This window comes from Haemaphysalis longicornis, unplaced genomic scaffold (assembly GCF_048455015.1).
Source record: "Haemaphysalis longicornis isolate Haplotype H1 unplaced genomic scaffold, Haemaphysalis longicornis Haplotype H1 scaffold_1, whole genome shotgun sequence".
Taxonomy (NCBI): domain Eukaryota; kingdom Metazoa; phylum Arthropoda; class Arachnida; order Ixodida; family Ixodidae; genus Haemaphysalis; species Haemaphysalis longicornis.
In genome coordinates, this window is record NW_027526203.1 from 164,006,755 (window position 1) to 164,026,129 (window position 19,375).

At 44.9% G+C, this 19,375-nt stretch overlaps 1 protein-coding gene across 3 annotated transcripts in view; it reads left to right on the forward strand.

Moving 5' to 3' along the window:
• The window catches only part of LOC144138807 (uncharacterized), a 42,659-nt gene extending 29,152 nt beyond the window's left edge, over positions 1-13,507 (forward strand). For all 3 annotated transcript variants that reach the window (XM_077671293.1, XM_077671287.1, XM_077671302.1), the window contains exons 9-10: positions 9,219-9,328; positions 12,990-13,507. In XM_077671293.1, coding sequence (XP_077527419.1) covers positions 9,219-9,328; positions 12,990-13,273 — 394 coding nt within the window. In that variant the 3' untranslated portion in view covers positions 13,274-13,507. The remainder of the gene's footprint in view (positions 1-9,218; positions 9,329-12,989) is intronic.
• Positions 13,508-19,375: the final 5,868 nt, after the last annotated feature.

Consider the following 19,375-nt stretch of genomic DNA (forward strand, 5'->3'; position numbering starts at 1 on the left):
TTGCTGTGATTGATCCTCGATGACCTTTGTGGTGCGGGAAGCAGATAATCTTCGCGTAACAGGCCGGTTTTATTGTCGTACAGTAGATAAAGGAATTTGAGGCGCGCGATCTGGCGGCGGAGTTGAAGTGACGGCAAGGCGAGTTTCTTTATCATATTTGTTACTGATGACGATGTTCTGTAGTCGGACAAAATGAACCGTTTTTTCCTAGTTATGTAGCTTATTTGAGCGAAGTGTGCGTTAACGGTGGTGTCAGTACGATTCTATCGAGGCAATCTTTCGAATGAACAGAACTTGTGTTTTGTCCTCATGGCTCCTTTAAGTAGTCATAACCATTCGAAACTCATGAAACACTGGCGCTTGTCATACATCTCCCCGTTTTTTAGCGCAAAGAAAACTGTAGGTACATTTGAGACAAAACATACATAATTAATCCGAAGTGCCCACATTCATTTAGGAACGCTCCTTGGGTTGGTTTTTACGATGGCAAGCGAAAAAAAGTGGCAGTGCAACGCTGGCACGTGCAGGAGCAAAAGCAAGCACAAAAAGAACATAACTCCCTCTGGTGCTGTTTCAGGCATGGGGCGCGCGAGCACTGCGGAGGCGGGAAATTTGAATTGCATTGGGTGGTAGCAGTGGGCGGATAATGGTGCTACAGCCCATTATGACGAATCACTGCTCTTCTTAGTTACGCTTTCATATTAAAATAACTTTTAGCTAATCTTTTAAACACAATAGTTAGGGTTTATGCAGCTGCAGGCAACTTCGGAGCTTGTTTAAGGAGCCTTGTCTTGTCTGGGATGTCCAGGTCATATTGAGACTACCACACTTGTTCAGTTGTTATGCGGTGGTTAATCAACACTTGAGCTCGTTTTGTAGCAGTGGGACATGTTATCCTCCTCCTCTTAAAACAAAGTTCAGGAAGCTTGAAACTTTGCAAGTTTGGAACTGGGCTAGTGTCTATTATCTTGCACTTAGTGGATTACAGGCAAACACACACCATAGGCTTGTTGTTTCCATACCTCTATTACATTAGAGGTCAGTTTAATGTCCCTCTAGGGTTGGGTTGGTGGCAACCGAAGGGCCATTTTGATATAAACCAAGTTGACACCGTCTCTGCTAGAAGGCTACAATTAAGCGATTACAGAAGTTGCTTAGGGATGTTTGCTGCTGCATAGCGGAAAGTTGGGATAATTAAAATATCAGTGTCTTTATCAACAGTGCAAATAAAGGGGAAAAAAATATGCTGTCTGATGGTTAAAATATTTTGAAAGTGAACTTGGAAACTATTTGACGTGCACCCTTCAGGCACTACAAAAACACAAAAAAAGGAAGCAAGACCACAATCTTGGCAAGTATTTTCCATCTAAGGACATGCATGGTGATCCCCCGTGGCAACTTTTGTGTGCATTTTCAATACGTTACGATCAGTTCACTCCCGCCTGCCTGTTAAAATAACAGAGCCCGCTATCTTTAGAGGGAGGGGGTTTCTTCCACCGATGCACATGTCTGTGTGCTTTTCAAAGGATCTGTAGAGGTGTGTGCATAATTTATTTACAAGCACACTACACCAGGTGACAGCAGCCCTTCTATAGTGCGGGAAGTGGGGAAAACATTAAAAAAAGTTGGCACTACCACAACACAATTTCCACTAGACAATTTTTAGTGCCACAAATCTCGGATTGCCAGGTTACAAAGCACTGTGATGGCTTCTGGAAAAGATAATTTTCCTATGGGCTTATGAACATGCACATTGTGCACCTGGCAACCCTTGGTAGGTTGCTTTCATGCTCGCAGTGTGGGAGGAGCACTGCTGTAATCGTGATTTGGGATTGCACGCTTGGGGTCGCAAAAAAGTTATAAAAAGAGACAATGTTATGCTTTATTTGTTGATTTCTAAGGGTGGAAAGTAGTTTTCATCATTGAACAAGCACCATAGTATCTATAAAGTGCACAGTCTACAGGGTAAAAACAAAGCTGGTTTAGCTTTATTGTCCCTTTCGTGAAGAAGGCCTGATTATGCTGCCTGCGAAGTGCATCACATTTGTTGAAGTATAGTCTGCACCTGCACTGCTTGCAATGTATTGACAGATGGGACCAGGAGCAGATTTTAGTGAGCTACATTGACGCAGCACGAGTCTGATCTAAATGGCCTCTTAACACTTTCCTGCCCACGGGAAAAGCAGGGATTTTGGGTAGTCTAGCAAACAGTTTTTATCTGGTCACAAAAAATATGCAACAGATAAGGGTATGGTATTGAATTGTAGAAAAGTACATTTTCTTTGCCGTGATAATTGTTTCAAGCAGGAATTTGTATTTGCAGTAGTAGGAAAAAAAAGTGTACAGAAAATTTTCAAAATAAACACAAAAAAAAAATCGCGCCAATCCACCCCGTGAATGTGGTTGGAAAGCAAAGCTGTAAACGGCACCCATAACGATTACTCATGCGACGTCACTTAAAATCACTCACATCGCTCTACAAATAGTAAAACCAGAGAGAAGTGAAATGCACTTAACCACGCCATTTATTACTTCAAAGAGGTATTCTTGGTAAGGTTAAATCAATGCATGATGCATGAACGGTGTTTGGTTGAGTTGTATTGGTATAGCACAAGAGTGGAAACTTTTTTTTATAAAATCAAAGTAAGCTCCAACCCGGTATTAGACGATCTGACTTCTCCGTCTCTGCACCGCGGACGGAGGCGACGAGACGGAAAGGTCAGGGTAAGGCGAAGGTACGGTCTGTCTCAGAAGGCGATAATGCTGGATTATCTCCCTGGACGTGACAAGCGGGTGACTGTCCTCGTGCGGCTCCATAGCACGGGAGGTAAAAGCGCAGGCTTGTTGGGTGGGCGTATTTGTTGCCCTCCATTGAAGCGTGAGGTGGTGTCCAGATGAGCTGAATGGAACCGTTTGGGGAGTGGTTTTTTAGCACGCACAGTGCAGGTCAGGACACCCAACCCGACTGGTAATTCCAGTAGGCTTGCTGGGAATCGGTGACTACCCTCCGAACCCCTGGTTGAGTGAGAGCCAAGGTGATGGCTGCCACTTCTGCTGCCGTCATTTGTTGGGTCCTAAGCGAGGTACACGCAAGGAGGTTGGTCCTGGAGGTAGCCACGATGATGGCGTGTTGCTGTCCTCGATCTTTGGAGGAGTCTGTGTAGATAACTGCATGAGCCGCACCGAGGGTGGTGTTTAGCGCTTGAGCCCGTGCTTTTCGTTGACCCTCGTCATGTGAGGGGTTCATATTTCTAAGCAAAGGGAGCATCTTTAGTTTTAGTCGCCAATAGTCTGGGAGTACGTCAAGCGGAGTGACATTCTGGGCTGCCCAGCCAATCTGGGGAAGCATGCAGTTACCCACGGCAGTTCTGAGTCGGACCTTCTGGTTAGAAAGATGGCCTTCTATCAGCTCTTCCACCGTGTTGTGGAGCCCGTGCTAAGCAGCCTCAGTGTGGACGCACTCATGAGAAGACCAATGGCCTGCTCAACCGCCTTTCTAATCATTATATAAAGCATCTCTATGTCTTCCTCGTCGAGAAGAAGATAGGGGTTTGTCGTAAGTAACTCTCGAGAGGACAAAAGCTTCAATTAATCGAAAGGTACCGGATTCTTTTAGGCCTCGCTTCTTGGTGGCAACTCGCCTGATCATGTCTATGATTAGATTAATGCTGTTTTTGAGGCGGTGCAAGGAGACGTCACTCTTGGTGTTGGCCTGGAATTGTAGGCCCAGGATCTTGATGCTGGGGTTTGGAATGATGGCCGGGTCATCAAGGACTATTTTAATGTATTCCTTGATTTGGCGTGAGGGCGGACGACAAGGAGCTGTGATTTTTTACGTGAACGCTGGAGGCCACAGGCTTTAGCGCATTGGCGTACTAAAAGTGAGATTCCATGGATTGGTGTGAGCTTCCTTTAATTTTTGTAACTCTTAGCACATGAGCAAGGGGCGCACAGGGCCGCTAGACGGGCGTGAGTGGTCGTGTGGCGCTTTCACGTGGCATTCAGCGAGAAGGCAGGGGGTAAACCCGTAGATGTGCTAGGTCAGTACACCGTTTGTCTTCCCATGTTCGTGTGGGCTCGTAGCTAAATCGGTAAGATAACGGGCTTTCGCTTTGTTAGTCTGTTAGTTCCAGGTTCGATTCCCGGCGGTGCCCGTAAATTCTTTTATTTGTGAGCTGGAGTTTTCTGGTGACACCAACGGTCGCGAAAGAACCCTTGGGGGGTAGAGGTAGAAAGCTTTGCTTTAAAAATAAGCAAAAACGTCGATGTTGCTTCACACACCCCCCTCTACTGTTAAACATGTGAAAAGGGCAGAGGCGTGATAGCAGCCAACTACGAGCGCACCCGCCGATAACCCAACTGCGGTAACCCAACTGCGGTAAGAATCTCCAGCTATCTGCTCGGAAGCGCATGTAGCATAGCACTGTTGGCGCCGCTGTAAACTACTGCACGCGTTTAACGGGCCACAACCCAAATGTAATGTTCGCTGCTGCCTCCTCGGGCGTGACTGCCAAAGTGCGCCGCGGAGGCACGGGGTGCGTGTCGCTTGCAGTAACAAAATCAGCTCGTCATATCCATGCATGCGGTTGTGAGCAGAGCGGTTGCGGATTCTTCCAGGCAAATGCGCTGGTCCAGCACATACAGCAAGAGCCCAGGCGCTGACGGTGTGAGTGTAGTAGGCAATGCACTGCTCAAAACTAAGAAACAGTCAGAAGCATTGAACAGACTCTTCAGTAGCTTAGTGAACTAAAAAAAATGTCGAAGTATTAATGTAATACCAATGATGTCTGCACAAGTCATTTATCTGCTGCTACTTACCTTCTGGTGGTATTGAAGAACAGTTTGTCGTATATGCTTTTAGTGTAGCCAGGTGCTGCTTAGGTGGAAAAGCTATTTGCTATACAGTTAGATTAGGACTGACCATTTATGAGGGCACTTTGGAATACAAATAAAAATATAATTATTGGTTTTTATAACATACTCTTTGTTTTTCTTTGCTTGATCCTTGATTTTGTAAACTCTTTACACTTTTAATGCAAACTTCACTCAAATAAGCTGTATAATGAGTGGCTTAAGCGATTGGCTATGGCCAGCAAAATCCAACGAAGATTAGACAGGGATTATAAGCTTGCAGAATAAGCTATTTGTGCTAGAATTTAGTGCACATTCCTTTTATAGCAGTAAGAGGGGTGAGGTAAACAATGAAAGTTACAAACAAACACGTAAGCGCAGAAGGCGTTCATGCGGCACTTTGCCGGGCAACCCAACCTAACACAGCCGTCGGGCGGGTTGGGCTTGTCTGGCATGACACTGGTGGCCTAGCATAAGCGACACTGCCATGCTTATGTGACCCTGGTCGTTGAGTCATACCTGATGTTTCAAGAAATGATTACTATCAACCGCAACAGAAATACAGCAGGTAAAGTCCAGTCAAAAGTGAACCCTGTGCGAACAGCAGTTCTTGAGCGCTATTGCTGCACCATCTAGGATGGAAGACCATAACTATGGTTGCCTCAGTCAACATACGAACTTTCACTTTAGCTACCTACCCTGAATACGTCATTGCTGTTGTCACGAAACATACGATGCAGTGGGAGAATTCAAATTTTGGCTTAAATTGTTTCATTTCTCAGTGAATAAAGCATCGTTTGCGGCTGGATAAGCACTGAGGGTACTATACAACACCAAATCTTTTGAATAAAACAAGCTTATATTCTGTCTTAATGGCCCCTTTAAAATTAGCTGCAAGGGCATAGAAATACTATATCCCCTTTCCTGATTCACTGTAGCAGTGCTGCTACTGTCTCCTGTCAGTACTGACTTGCAACAGGATTTGGTTTTGGCTCTTGGGCCTGGGAAACAGGAGCAGAGTACACGAAAACTATGAGGACAGAAGAGCTAGCATGAAACAAGTCCACGGTCTGGAGCGACCTGCCCAGCTAGGCAGGAATCTCTTTGCCAGTTTGACGTAATTCAGTTCTGGTGGGAAACATTAAACAAAAAGCCATGAAGCTTGTTCTGACCTGGCCACAGACTTCTCACTAAAGGAAACCCAAGCCATGACAAGCACTCGAAAATGAAAATGCATGAAAATAAATAGTGTAAATAACAAAAACAGAAAAGCAGAGGAATATTACTGCCGCTACCTGCTTCACAGAGCATAATAAACTTAAAGGTTCACTAAAGGCTGAATAGTTTTTTTGCTTTTCCAGAAAGATTGCACCTTTTGTAGCTCATTTGCTTCTGGCTAACAAAGAATGCTTGGTTTAGAAAGAAGTAAAGCTTGCATTTCTCTCTGCTGTTTTTCCTGATATTTTTTCATGGTATAAAACAGCATGTCACTGACCAAGTGGTGAGATGTTGCCATCTAAGAGACGGTCTAGAGCTTCCAGGTTCATTTTCTAGTGATTTGTTGTTGCCCTGACAGTTTTGTTTGGCCAGAGAGTGTAATTGCAAAAAAAAGGAGCGTGCCAGCATTTGCTACCACCACGCAGGGCCAATGGACAGAACGAACAACCTTCTGTGTTGCAGGACACTTTTGAAAGCTTCATCACATCATGGGGCTAAAATAAAGCAAGGGAAGCAGCTGTTAGTACACTTGCCTGTGTTAGTACCTGTTAGTACACTTGCTTAACCCTAGTTGGACAACTGGGTAATTTTTATTTGACCCTCGTGAGGTGACATTACGCCATTGACAGACACGGAAAGGTGCCCTGAGACTGGTGTGAAATTTCCTGCTTAAATATGGCTCTAAAAAGTTTTAAATAGGTAGAGCTGTTTCTGATGCCTGTGAGGGTCTTGATACAGATTCTTCCAAGACAAGAGAGGTTCAGTAACGTGTGATTGCCTTGTACTGATAACAGGCTGCCATGGACTTGCTTGTCTTTAACTGCTCATTAACATGGGACATGTTTATTGTATGCATTTTTAGAAGCTGCAAAAAGGCGGCAATGGAACCGAGTTTTGGCGGTAGTCTAAACGATGGGGTGTCCAATATACAGTGTTCAATTTTAGCTCCAATAAATATTTTAGATGCGACTGCATCTCATTCACTCGCCTTGTCCCTCCATACGGCGTTGTTGTTGTCCGTCCACATCCCTCCCCCATTCTCCTTGCCGCGCGAGCTGTGCTCTCCGCCGCTCACCCCCTCTCCTCTCCGATAGCGAACACTCTCTCGCGAGGGGCATTGGATTGGATTCGATTGGCTTGGCTTGGATTGGATTAAAGTGGATTGTGTTGCGTCATAGCCGCGCCACGTTGCGTCATAGCCGCGCCACGTTGCGTCATAGCCGCAGTCGTTCCAGCACTGGCGTTCCGATTTCGGGCACGTGCATAGACTTGATCTTCGTTGCAAATTGCACGGTGGTCGCGTTACTTCACCATCCACTACCCGTACACTTCAGCGACCACAAGGCCGTCATCGTTAACGTTACGCTGCGTGTTAAATACAGAATACATCATACGCGTTCCTCACATGTTTCACACAATTAAAGAATCAACCCACCGGAAACACCAAGTGAACCACCAAGATGCGTCACATCTCCACAGGGTTCCCCTCGCGGGAAGGTGGGGTAATTTTTTTGTTGTTGAAGACAAAAATTCAATGCATTTTTTTAAAGTCTTGTTCTTATCAGGAAACATAATAGTAACCAGAATAATGAGCATAACTTACTAAAATCTGTCAATTTTATGGCACACGCTTTCATAAAGAAGTAAAAGAAGTGTGTGGTGTGTGTTGTATGTCATTTGCCTGTGCTATGTAGTCACTGTATAAAGCCGAGTGCGTGCTCCTGAAATGTTTTTGCTCCGTGATGCTGAAGGAGGAGGGTTTGTCCTTAACCGAGTGTCACTGCCGAGTTTATTATGCAAGTGGTCCTCACTTCCTGCCAGGTTTTTTTTTTTTTTAATTATGTTTGTTCGGCGGAATTTCGAGGCTCGTAATGCCCTACAATGTTCTGTAGGACATGTGAACTCTTTAGTCAGGATTACCTTATCCAAACATATTCTTGTACGGGAATACAAAAAATCTAATGCTTAAATATTTACAAAAAATATTACCCACTAACTAGGATGTCCAGATGTCTGGGAAACCATTTTAATTTAAATATTTTTCATAGAATTCACCACTGACAGTGTCACCTCGCCACTAACACGTAGATATTGAGCCTTCCTTCGCTGCTTTATAGTCTCATCTGATTTGCCACAGCTAACGTGGCCGTGCTGCTGAGATAAGCCGCAGCGACACAGATGAAGAAACATGGGCTCCATCTATTGTCTAGAATTTACTTGACTCAATCTATGCATTTAAATAGATGTCGCGACACGTCCACAGTGTGTTTTTTTACACAAGTTCCCTTGGGAGTGGCAGGGAGTTCAGAAAAGAGGCAACACATGTATGCTCGGGCATGGCAGGGAGTGTGCATCTGTGGTTGCCCGAGTTATCTTGGGAGTGACAGTGAGAGGGTTAATAGGTATGTGAAAAGCAGCACGACCTACATAATCCCATTCCCCATTGACGACTTTGTCAGTTGCAAAACTCGTGATCCCACTGCTCGTTAGGGACTTGATTGAATAGATCCTCTCCTCATTAACAGCTTGTTCAGGAGCAAGGTCTAGATGATCCCACACCTAGTTATGTCACCATACGCACCACAAAATTGACCCACTGCATTGAAGACATCTTGGAGTTGGTTCGCAAATGTTTATGCATATCAAAGCTATTAACACTAAAATGAACTGAGGTTATCCAAAGTACTGAAATCCCCTACAGCTTCCCTTGACGGGCTGTGGCTCTTGGCCGCATGGCTTAAAAACCATCTGTTTTTGTGGAATTCTTAAACTAAATGTATTGCAGAACTTCTTTCCTAAGTTCAGTGTTAATGTGCCCTTCCTCTAATGAGCGAGATGCTGCCAACAATGTAGGTATATTCAGAGGCCTTACTTAAACTGCAACCTTTACATTGATTCGCCTGCTTAAGCGCTGCAGCACGGTGTGCACGGAGAACCACCTCAGAGGTGCTCTCCCTTATGCTGCAGTGTTTGCATAGCATTCTTTGAACTATTCTCGGTCTTTTGTGTTCTTGGTTTGATTTTGAGTTACTCGGTTTTTGGTAGTGCGCATGTACTCTCCACAATGAGGCTGGGGCATTGTCAGGGCAGTGAAATTTGTGCACTGCCAGCTGTCATGACCACAAGATCTGCAATCCGTTCTCGTGCAGCTTCACCCTGGTGACGTTTGAGAACAAAGAAGCGCTGGTGGAGGCCCTCCAGAACAAGGCCTGCCACAGCTTGGATGGACATCCGCTGAAGTTCTCCTACCACCTAAAACGTGAGCATTGTTTCTTGGGACCTTTTGGCTAATTGTCTTTTGCAGGAACCACCACACGGTAATCTGCATACCGAAACAATGCCTTTTTGGCATGCCAGACATCTGCTGTGTAGGGGGAGAGAGAGAGAATAAACATTTATTTATGATCTGTAAGTGCGGACATCAGGACACTTGCCCGCTGGAGGGCAGCCCTATTCCAGGATACCCAGGCTGTGACTTGCCATCCAGGCCCTCTTTACCAAGTCTTGCTGGTGTTCAAGGTCCGGATCGGCCAAACGAGCCATCCGCTGCTCAAAAGATGAGAAGGGGATAGGGGGTAGGTTTGGAGTTTTTGGCACTCCCATACCTGGTGGTACAGGGGGCTGGGTGTGGGACAGAAATTGCAGAGGGAGGGTTACTGAGTGGGGTAGATAGAATGGAGGAGGGTGCTGTGTGGATAGGAATTTGTCTGCAATTGTCGAAGTGTGGTGGCTTCTTGTCAGGTTAGCCGTGGATGAGGTGGCGGGAATTTTCTTCTGCCAAGCCTATAATGTGCCAGGAAATCTTAATAAATTGATTGATTGTTGGGTTTAACGCGCCGACGCAACGCAGGCGATGAGGCGCGCCGTAGTGGAGGGCTCCGGATTAATTTTGACCACCTGGGGATCTTTAACGTGCGCCGAAATCTCGAACACACGGGCGTTTTTGCTTTTCGCCTCCATCAGAAAAGCGACCGCCGCGGCCGGGAATCGAACCCGCGACCTCGTGCTCAGCAGCGCAACGCCTTAGCCACTGAGCCACCGCGGCGGGTGGGACATCTTAATAGCAGAGTTTTAATGGCAGCGGAGGACGTTCCCCCTCGGGTGATGGTCCGGTGTAGGTGTGTAGGAGAAAAAAAAGTATTATGCCTGTACATCATTCTAAGGCAAATATTTAGTAGGTTTACAACATCTCAGGCAACTGGAAAAATAGGCAAACATCAGAGAAAGCATTACTAGAGGTATACGAATAACTGAAACTTCGAACGCTTTGCTATGGTGGTGTCTTTAAGGAATTCTTAGGTACTCGGTCATTGTCAGCTCTGAAGGGATACAGCACGTCGAGTTCACAAATTAGGCCATACTCTCATCACATCTTTCTTTCTTTCTCTCTTTTTTTTTAAAGTTGTTTTAGTCATAGGAAGAAAGGTTTTGTTTGCTGTTCTGCAAAATGGGGCACTGACAAGAAGTGTTTATTACAGTTGTATGAAAGCCTTGTCTTGTCTCGCTTGTGTGCGTGATGTACTGGTCAGCCTCTAACACAGCCCTGAAGATGCTCAATCCCATTCACAGTCTAGGCATCAGGTTAACCACAAGGGCTTTCCGCACTAGTACAGTGCTGAGCCTTACGCTGAGTCTGACCACTTGTCTTTAGAGCACCAGCGCATGTTCATCGATGCTACTTACACCATGAAGGTTTCATCAGTGTCTGAACACATGTGTAGCTCCCTGATAAAAAAATACCTCGGGAATTACGCTGTTTCTAGATAGACTTCCACAGCTCAACAGTTTTCTCTAATGATCCATTGCTGCAAAACTGTCCTTCTCATTCAATGTCACTTGCAGAACAGCCCTCATTTAGTCACATAGATAGGAACAGCTCATAATTGGCAGTCAACCTTTCTTATGCTTCCAAGTACAAGGCCGCTCAGTTCTTTACTAATGCATCGAAGACCACATCTTTCATGGCCTGTGGGGCACTTGAAAAGCATCCTTCTGTTACAGAAACGGTTACAGCACACGGAGAACACATAGTGCGTAGTAAAACACACAAACCTGTTATATCTACTGACTCAATCAGTGTAACCATGGCCCTGTCAAAAACCAACTTTAGCAGGAACCGAACATTTATTGCCCTCTTTGAAGCTCTGTGCAAAGCACACCAACTGCTTTGCACAGAGCACCAACGAGACTGCTGACAGGGCAGCTGATTGAACTTGTATTGATATTTCTCGAGTACATTGCAACGATTTGAAACCAACAGTAAGCTCTGACAAAAAAAAAAGAAAAAGAAAACAGGGACAAGGAGGTTAACAACAAACTCCACCTGATATAGCCAAGAGCAGGCAGACCAACTAAGAGAGACCAACAGGCAGGACCCTGAAGGTCCTATGATGCAGACTCAGAATAGGCCGTACATGTGGCACGAACTCCCTTATCCTTGCTGGTGGTCAGCCACCAAACTGCATCAGATGTGGCTAGCACCTTTTGGTAATGCATGTCTTGGTTGAATGCTCAGCCATGGAGCATGAAGAAGGCAGCACTTTTTGGATATTTATACCATGCATATTCCAAGGCATGTTTCAGTGTTCTTATCTGGTTAATTTTGCTATGCTTAATTTTACTAGAGTTTCAGAATTTCTGCGAGACGTCAATTTCCTCGAACTTTTTTTTTTTTTTTTGGCAAGGTAGCGTTAGGCTACCCCAGTTAGTAATTGTTTCTCTGCCTTTCACTCCCCATAATTACCGATTTCTTTTCTTTTATCACGGGTCTATGCACCAGAAGCACATTGGAAACCTTGTAACATTCCTCATTCATAACTGTTTATTTTGAGGAATCCTGTGTCCCCTGTAATTTTGTGCTCCTCTAACACTCCTTTCACCCACATAAAACGTTTTGCAGTGCTTTATTTGACCATAGAACTGGCACTCTTGACCTCAGATGCCCTTGCACCAATAGATTCTACTAAAGAAGACCATCAAGCTCTCTCCCCATACCCCTTGTCCTCCCTTGTGTGTGTGTGTTCTTTTTTTGTGTTATTTTTTTTGTGTGTGTGTGTGTGTGCATTAAAATTGGAATCCTAGGCCTAGAGTGTCTGCAATCAAGGCCTGTTTACATTGCTTTCCCTGAATTTTGAGGTGAGAACAAACAGGCAGAAGGTGTCTAGAACTGCAACGTGTCTAAATTTGCTTTAGTACATAATGGGCAATATGTGAGCATAATATGTGGTCATAATGGGCAATATGCTGTAGTTTCCATAACATAATGGGCAATATGTGAGCAGGCTTTCATTGTTTGCTGCTTCATATTGGTTGCTAGTAGTAGGTGCATTAGCTTGAAATTGCATGCTAGGAAGCAAACCATGCCAGTGATATTTTTAAAGAAACAGCTCAAATATAGGACCAAGAATGGCAAGCATGCCATCAGTACAAACGTCCCACAAAGGCGTGCTAAAAAGTGTGCAAGATCAACTTGGCATGCACGTCCAGCTATACAACTTCAGGAACAGTAGCTTCTGGACATTAGGAAGACAGGTGGAAGGAGTTCTGAAGGCACCCAGCCCACAGATCTTTTATGCGTCGATTAGCTTCCATGTGATATCGTATATTTGTTCCTACCTGTTGCAACATACTTTTAAAACAATGGCTTACAGCTGCCCACCCTACACTGAGGCTAACCATCAGGTCTGTTTTTTGCATTGCAAGCACATTGTCTGGCCCTGTCACCAATAATGCCCAGTTCATTTGTTGTACTGCTGTCCATTTAAAAGAGGGTTATGTGATAGACAACAGTCTCAGTGCACGCAGTCTAGGAATACTTGTGTGTCTGTTGGTGCACGCATCTGTGTCTGAACATTTCCTTTTCTTGAGTGCAGCTGGGTTGGCCTGAGTCGTTCTGCTTTTTCACTCTCTCTCTCTCTCAGCTGCTGGTCTTGGAAAGAAGAAAAGGATTAGGAAGAACAAGAGTAAACAACAGCAACGGAAGTTTTCGAAGCAAGGGACGAGCTTTGAAAAGACGCCCGGAGGAAAATCCCCCAAGAAAGATGGAGAAAAGAAGGCATTCGGTGGAAAACAGGGGGACAAGCAGTCTCGGAAGCAGGCTTACAATGCGGCCTCAGCACCGACAGCTAAGGCTAAGTTTGATGCCAAGCGTAAGCAGGTCAAGGAGCTTGCTGCTGCTGCAAAGCAGAAAAAAGCTGCGCAGTAAGAGCGAGAGGCACAGTTTTCAAACTGAACACATCTTGTAAAATGTCTCCCTGCACCAGTTTGGTGCTTCATTTTCACATCCCGACAGCCTCAGTAATGGCTGGGCATGATATAATTTGACCATTCAATGTCCCCAACGAAAGGATTCTCAGAAAAGGTGGTTGTATTATGGGGGGTGAACACAGTGAATATGTCAATTTTGTTCAGGAAATAAACTGTACTTTCGTGTTGTTTTTATGGGTGCCAGTTTGTCAATGTTTGATCACAGGTTGTTTTGGTTCTGTGTCCACAGTAATACGAAGTTATAGGCCTAAGTTGTCTGGATGTATGGTCATATTCTGATAATCTGTCAGTTGAGACCAGTGGCGCACCCACGGGGTTTGGGGGTTGTAACCCCCCCCCCCCCCAGAGGTCCGTCGACCCAAACCCCCTCCGCATGCCTCTTCCGCCGAAACGAAACCGAAGTTCACCGAGCGAAGTGTGTAGTCTCGGAAGCTTTTATTATTGGACATTCGCAGTGAAATCTCGAAGAAGAATAGTGTATGACCGACATTAAAAAATAAAACAAAACTAGAGCACGAGCTTTTAAGACTGTGCGGACCAACTTGCGTATAACTTGAAGTAGTTTGAGAAAAAGAATGAGAAAAAATTTTAGTGACACAAAAAGTGTCCGTGGGCAGGAAATTTCTGAATGCTTAAGAAAATCCCTGGGGGTTTTAAATGATTCCGCAGCCCCCCCTCCCCACTACGGCATGCCTCATAGCCCACGCTAAACCGCAAATAGTAGCACAATTTTTGTAGGGCCAGATTATACCACTTTCAGAACTTCTGTGCGCAACTTTCATCACGAATTTTTTTTTTTAATCGCGATGGTTTGCCTTTTGGCATAAGATCCTGCAGGTACAAGTTGACACCCGTTTCCCGGAGGAAGTCCAGAAGACAGCGGTGGTATTTGAATCATTCGTTGTCTTCTAGAAAAAAAGGACGCTGAAGTTTCCCATAGGTTGGGACTCGGTATTCTCAAGCTTGCCTTTTGGCCTCAAATCAAATCTAACAAGATCAGATCGAAGTTATTTTATTTCATTTGAAAGCTTAAAGGAGCACTGACACCAATTTTCGGCGTTAAAATTATTGCACAGTTCGCTTCCTTCACTCAACAGAATACCCTGGCTGAAATATGAGCGGCCTGAAGAACACTGTTCAATTGGATCTCATTTATCGCGCCGACGGAGCAGCGTGCGCAGCGGTACTCAGCAAATGGACATCAGAGTGACATCACTCCAGGAGAGGAAAAAGAAGTGACGTGACAGCGCTCGTCAAAAACTTGTGACGTCACTTCACGCGCGCAACCCCACAAGCGGCGAGCGGGCGCCGGTGACGTCCGCACGAAGCGGGTCAGGCAGGGAGTCTGTCATATGCGCCGTTCGGGATGAAAGCGCGGGAATTTGAAACAAACGATTTTCAGGCCGTTCAATGTAATGAACTATCGCGCGCTGCAGTATTTGAAGTGCTGTTTCACGTTGGCCAGACCATTAAGCATCGATAAAAGCAATAAAAGTGTAACATAAAATTTTCGTGTCAGTGCTCCTTTAAACTGTTTTTCCTTCAATACTAAGCACTGTGCGAGCCTTCCCTCTCCAATTGAATGAAAAAAGGTTCGGTTTTCCTTTATATATATCGCCTGAGTTTGTAACATTATAGCGAGGGAAGCAGCAACACTTCGTGCGCAGTTACGAAAACCACTGATCACGGATAACAATAATGTTGTGTTGAATATATATAGGCTTTCAGAAATATGTGTTAATGTGACTGTTCAGTGCAAATTGTGCCAACCTATACGAACAGATTTCGTTCACTTGCAGATAGATCGAATTTGAGTAAACTTTCACATTCAGACGTATTTTAAGTTTGGGCCCTGTCTTTGTTCCCCGAAACTGGCTTCGCCGTGTAAACCGTATTTTGCAGTTGGTAGACAGGTGAACAGCCTTTTTTTAGTATCTGGTATAGCAGGGAATAGTTGTTGCGAAACCTCTGCTTGGGGCGTCAAGGCCCCCGTTTTACTAAGAAGCGCATGTAGCCTGTGTTTGTGCGCCGACTGACCGGAGGACGCGGCTCTTACGGGGTGAGGAGATCGTCCTGGCCGAGTGTTGCAGGTGATCGGGTATCCGCGTTGTAGAAGATTCCGCACTCCCTGTGATTTTCGCTCCGGGCTCCGAGCCCTCTCTACTTCCAACGGCCGCTCCTGTTCTTTTTACTCTTTGCTTCGCTGTTTTGCCTCAACTATTTCGTCTAGGTCAATAATTATTTTGCTGAAGCGCGTGCTTTCGGGTTCAAACTTTGTGTTTGTTAGTGTTGGGTTCCTTTGTTGTTGGCGGGACCATGGTTGATTGACTGCGGAAAATGTGTCCAGAATGCGCTTTTCTTTTCAATGACCCGGTCGAAACAAATCAAAGCCCTGTCCACCGGGTTTACGGGGAGCAGCTGGCGGCGCCGGGGTCTCACTTCAGGAAGTAATATGGAATATGAAGCAGAGGTAGCCAGCACGGTGCCGCCGGAACGAAAAGTTTTTCGTTCCAGTTTCTGTTTCGTTCTATAGACGAAAGTTCCATTTCAGTTGAGTTCCAGAACGAAAAAAATAATGGCTGGTAATGGTACATAACGGTTTGTGGTAGCCCGCAAGAAAATTTGAAAATTGAGTTTTCGCTGGGTTCTGGTACAAGCGCAACATTACTTGCAGCTGCTTTCATTGAGTGTGCTGCTGTATTCAGCTGTTTTCACTGCAATCTGTGTATGCTGTAGTAATCACGACAAACATAGCAATTTATTTTTCTTCTTTATTGTTATATCAATTGATTTATTGATTGTAGACTTCAGTGCACCAAAGCTACACCTGGACTATGAGGCGCGTTGTAGTGGAGGGCTCCGAATTAATTTCCACTACGTGGGGATCTTTAATGTGCGCTGAAATGTCGACACATGGGAAGGTTCGCACAGGTTCTTGAAAACCTTGAAAACCCTTTAAATTAGAAGTGTAAATTTCAAGGCCTGGAAAGTCCTGGAATTTTTAAAGGGTCCTTGAAAACCCTTGATTTTTCTGGAGATAACCAATGGCCCTATCTTTTCACAAGAATTTCAAGTGTTTGTCGTGAATTTTAGGTGTCAAAAATGTAAAGAAACATTGTAACAATAAATTAAGTTTCAGTGTATTGCATAAAATTACGAGTTGTGGATTCTCATTATTACGAGGCAACATTGGGAGCAGCACTCCTCAATAGAATTCATGTCACGATACAATCCCGTGAAAGCTGGCTTCTGTTCTCTGTCTTGCACGTTCCATCTAGTCTGTGGACGGCCTTTCATTGCATGTTTGCTGTGCCCCATATGCTCCAACTTCATTTGCTTTTACGTGCAAATGGTGGACGTGTACATAGTTCATCCCATAGAGTTAATACTGTTCATCCTGCCTTGCAGCAACACTTGTTGAGTTAATTTCAGCTGATACTCTTGCTGACAAAGCAGGAGATGCAAGCAACATTAACTAAGTTTTGAAATCAAACAGCCTCAGCAAAACACCAAGAAAAAAGAAAAACCTCTAAATATAAACTATGAAAAAAAAAATAAAGCTGGGGGAGCATTCATGAACCCATAGAGTCTATCTAAATGTGCATTAATGTTCTTAGGTATTAGGCAGTATGAAAATTTTGCATTTTGTTGAAAAAGTTATAAATAATCCCAGATAAAACATAAGATGGGGACCTTGAAAATGTGTTTTATGGTCCTTAAAAGTCCTTGAAAAACCCTTGAATTTTTGCTTTTGAAGCTCGTACGAACCCTGCATGGGAATTTTCGCTTTTCGCCTCCATCATAAAGCAGCCCCGTAGGCCGGAATCAAACCCGCATTTTTGGGCCCAGCAGCACGATGCCTTAGCCACTCAGCCACTGTGGCAGGTCTTCTATTATTACGTCAGGTTTCTGACTTTTTGTGTTTATTCATTTATAACACCCCCTCACAACAATGCCACAGAAGAATAAACACAGCCCCGGTGTCTGCTTTGCAGCCAACTGCGGGCGGCAATCACGTAGAGAGCTGAGCACTGGCCATTGAAACAGACCCGTGGTGCTTCGGAGAGTTCTATAACACGATAACGGACGTATAGAGTAGGGAAGCAGGCAGCAAGCCTGCTGTAGGAAAGATGATGCCAGTGAAATGAAAGGCGGCAATCTCCCACTTCGTTGCATGGAAATTGGAATGACTGCTGATATAATGGAACTTTCCACTCGAACTGATAACTGAAATGATTTTTTTTTTCAGTTTAGCTCCTGACCGAAGTAATTAATGGCATTTCGGTTGTTTTCGTTCCGGCCATTTTTTTCCCCTTTTTTTTCCTTGTCTTTTGTTTGACACTCTGGTAGCCAGATGTTCGAAGGTTTAGCAGGATGACCTCATTGCAGCACTCCGGGGTAGGCTGGTCCTCCAGCTGTCAAATCTTAGAACAAGTATCTCTCTTGCATGACGTCTCTTTCTATTCAGAATAACAAATTGCATTGACCGAGTTGTATATGTGCGCACAAGAATAGTGGCACCAAACCTAAGCGTGGAAAATGAAGATGAGCAGTAAAAACACATCAAGCCTCATGAAAATGTTTAAGGTACGTTACATCATAAAACTTGTTGAGGGGCTAGCTGATTCATTATTTGATCCAAGTAATAATTACTGAACAAATGTACCTCTCCCTTCCGTCTTCCTGTCTCTCCTTTTTGAGCTAGTTATTCCTTGCATCCTATGCGTCAGGTTATGCTTACAGGTTTTGGTTACTGTGTTCAACTAACGCGTACAAGTTCAATTTTCTTTTAATTTTTATTCATAAATAAAGAACTGTATCATGTTGCCAAGAAAAGTTGTATACTGGTGTAAAAGGGTGGCGGTCTTTTGTTCCTCTGGTCCGAACAGAATCGTAGTCTTGCTGTGTGCAACAGTTTCATCTAGCACACTGCCATGTCTGCAGCCAAGGGTAGTCTGCAAGCTGGGTGTTCGAGTACAGTAGGTGGTGCATGGACCTCTCCCTGTACGTAAACACCATGACGTCACGAAGCTCATGTGCGCGACGGGTGGCGCCTGCTGGCGGCCACGAAATGCGGCGGTGGTTGGCAGCAGAGATTTATACACCGCCCCCCCCCCCCCCCCACCCCCCAACAAGATTCCACAACCACCAGCACCCTGCCCAGAGATTTATACGCACCCACCCGACACTCCCCTAGGAGAGCTTCAACCCCCCCCCCCCCCCCCCCCCCCAATTCGAAATTCTGAATAAACCCCTAGACAGCAGAGACAGAGAAAACATTTTCAGTTATTGAGCTTTCATATCCGTTGAACTTCACGCCACCGCGCAAAAGTGGAGATGACAGAGTATGACATCCGCACCTTGTGTTTTATTTTATTTCACGAAACACCGCACTTGGAACTGATCATTTTATCTTTTCAACTTTGCCGCTGAGGTCCTATTTTAGGTAATCAACCATTTATTGTCAAGGCTGCAGTCAGTCCAGGACTCGCCACGGTCCCTCCCAGGCGTAATCTTGCATTAGTTTTTCACATATATACCTATCGCACGGATCGAGCAGTCCTCGGACAACCAGCCCGCGTACTACCTGAGAGAATGATTCGTTCTTCCCACGCCCACCCCCAAAATCGGTGGTTTTGCGCCTTGTTTTCCAATGCACTGAAGAAGACAAAAACGTACCACAAACGTCATCACGACAATCACGACAATGTGGCACATACAACGTGCCACAGCACTGGTGCACCGATAAGGCTAAAGGCCCGTTCACACTTGCGACGAAGCACACCTGCAACTTATACTGCCGCAAAGCCTACCTAAAAAAGTCAAACCTGCCTTATGAAACTAAGAAAGCAACCCTTGCGGTAAGTTTGGTTGTGCATGGGCTTAAGTGTTTCAAGCCCAAAAATTGACTAAAAGTAAGTGTGGCTGCATTAGTTCTGAAGTCTTAAAAAACATTGATGGCATCCTGAAAAAGCAGAGGCAGGTAGTTCAGAAATAAACAAGCATGTTAACCACTACCGGGAGTTTTAAACCATGAGGA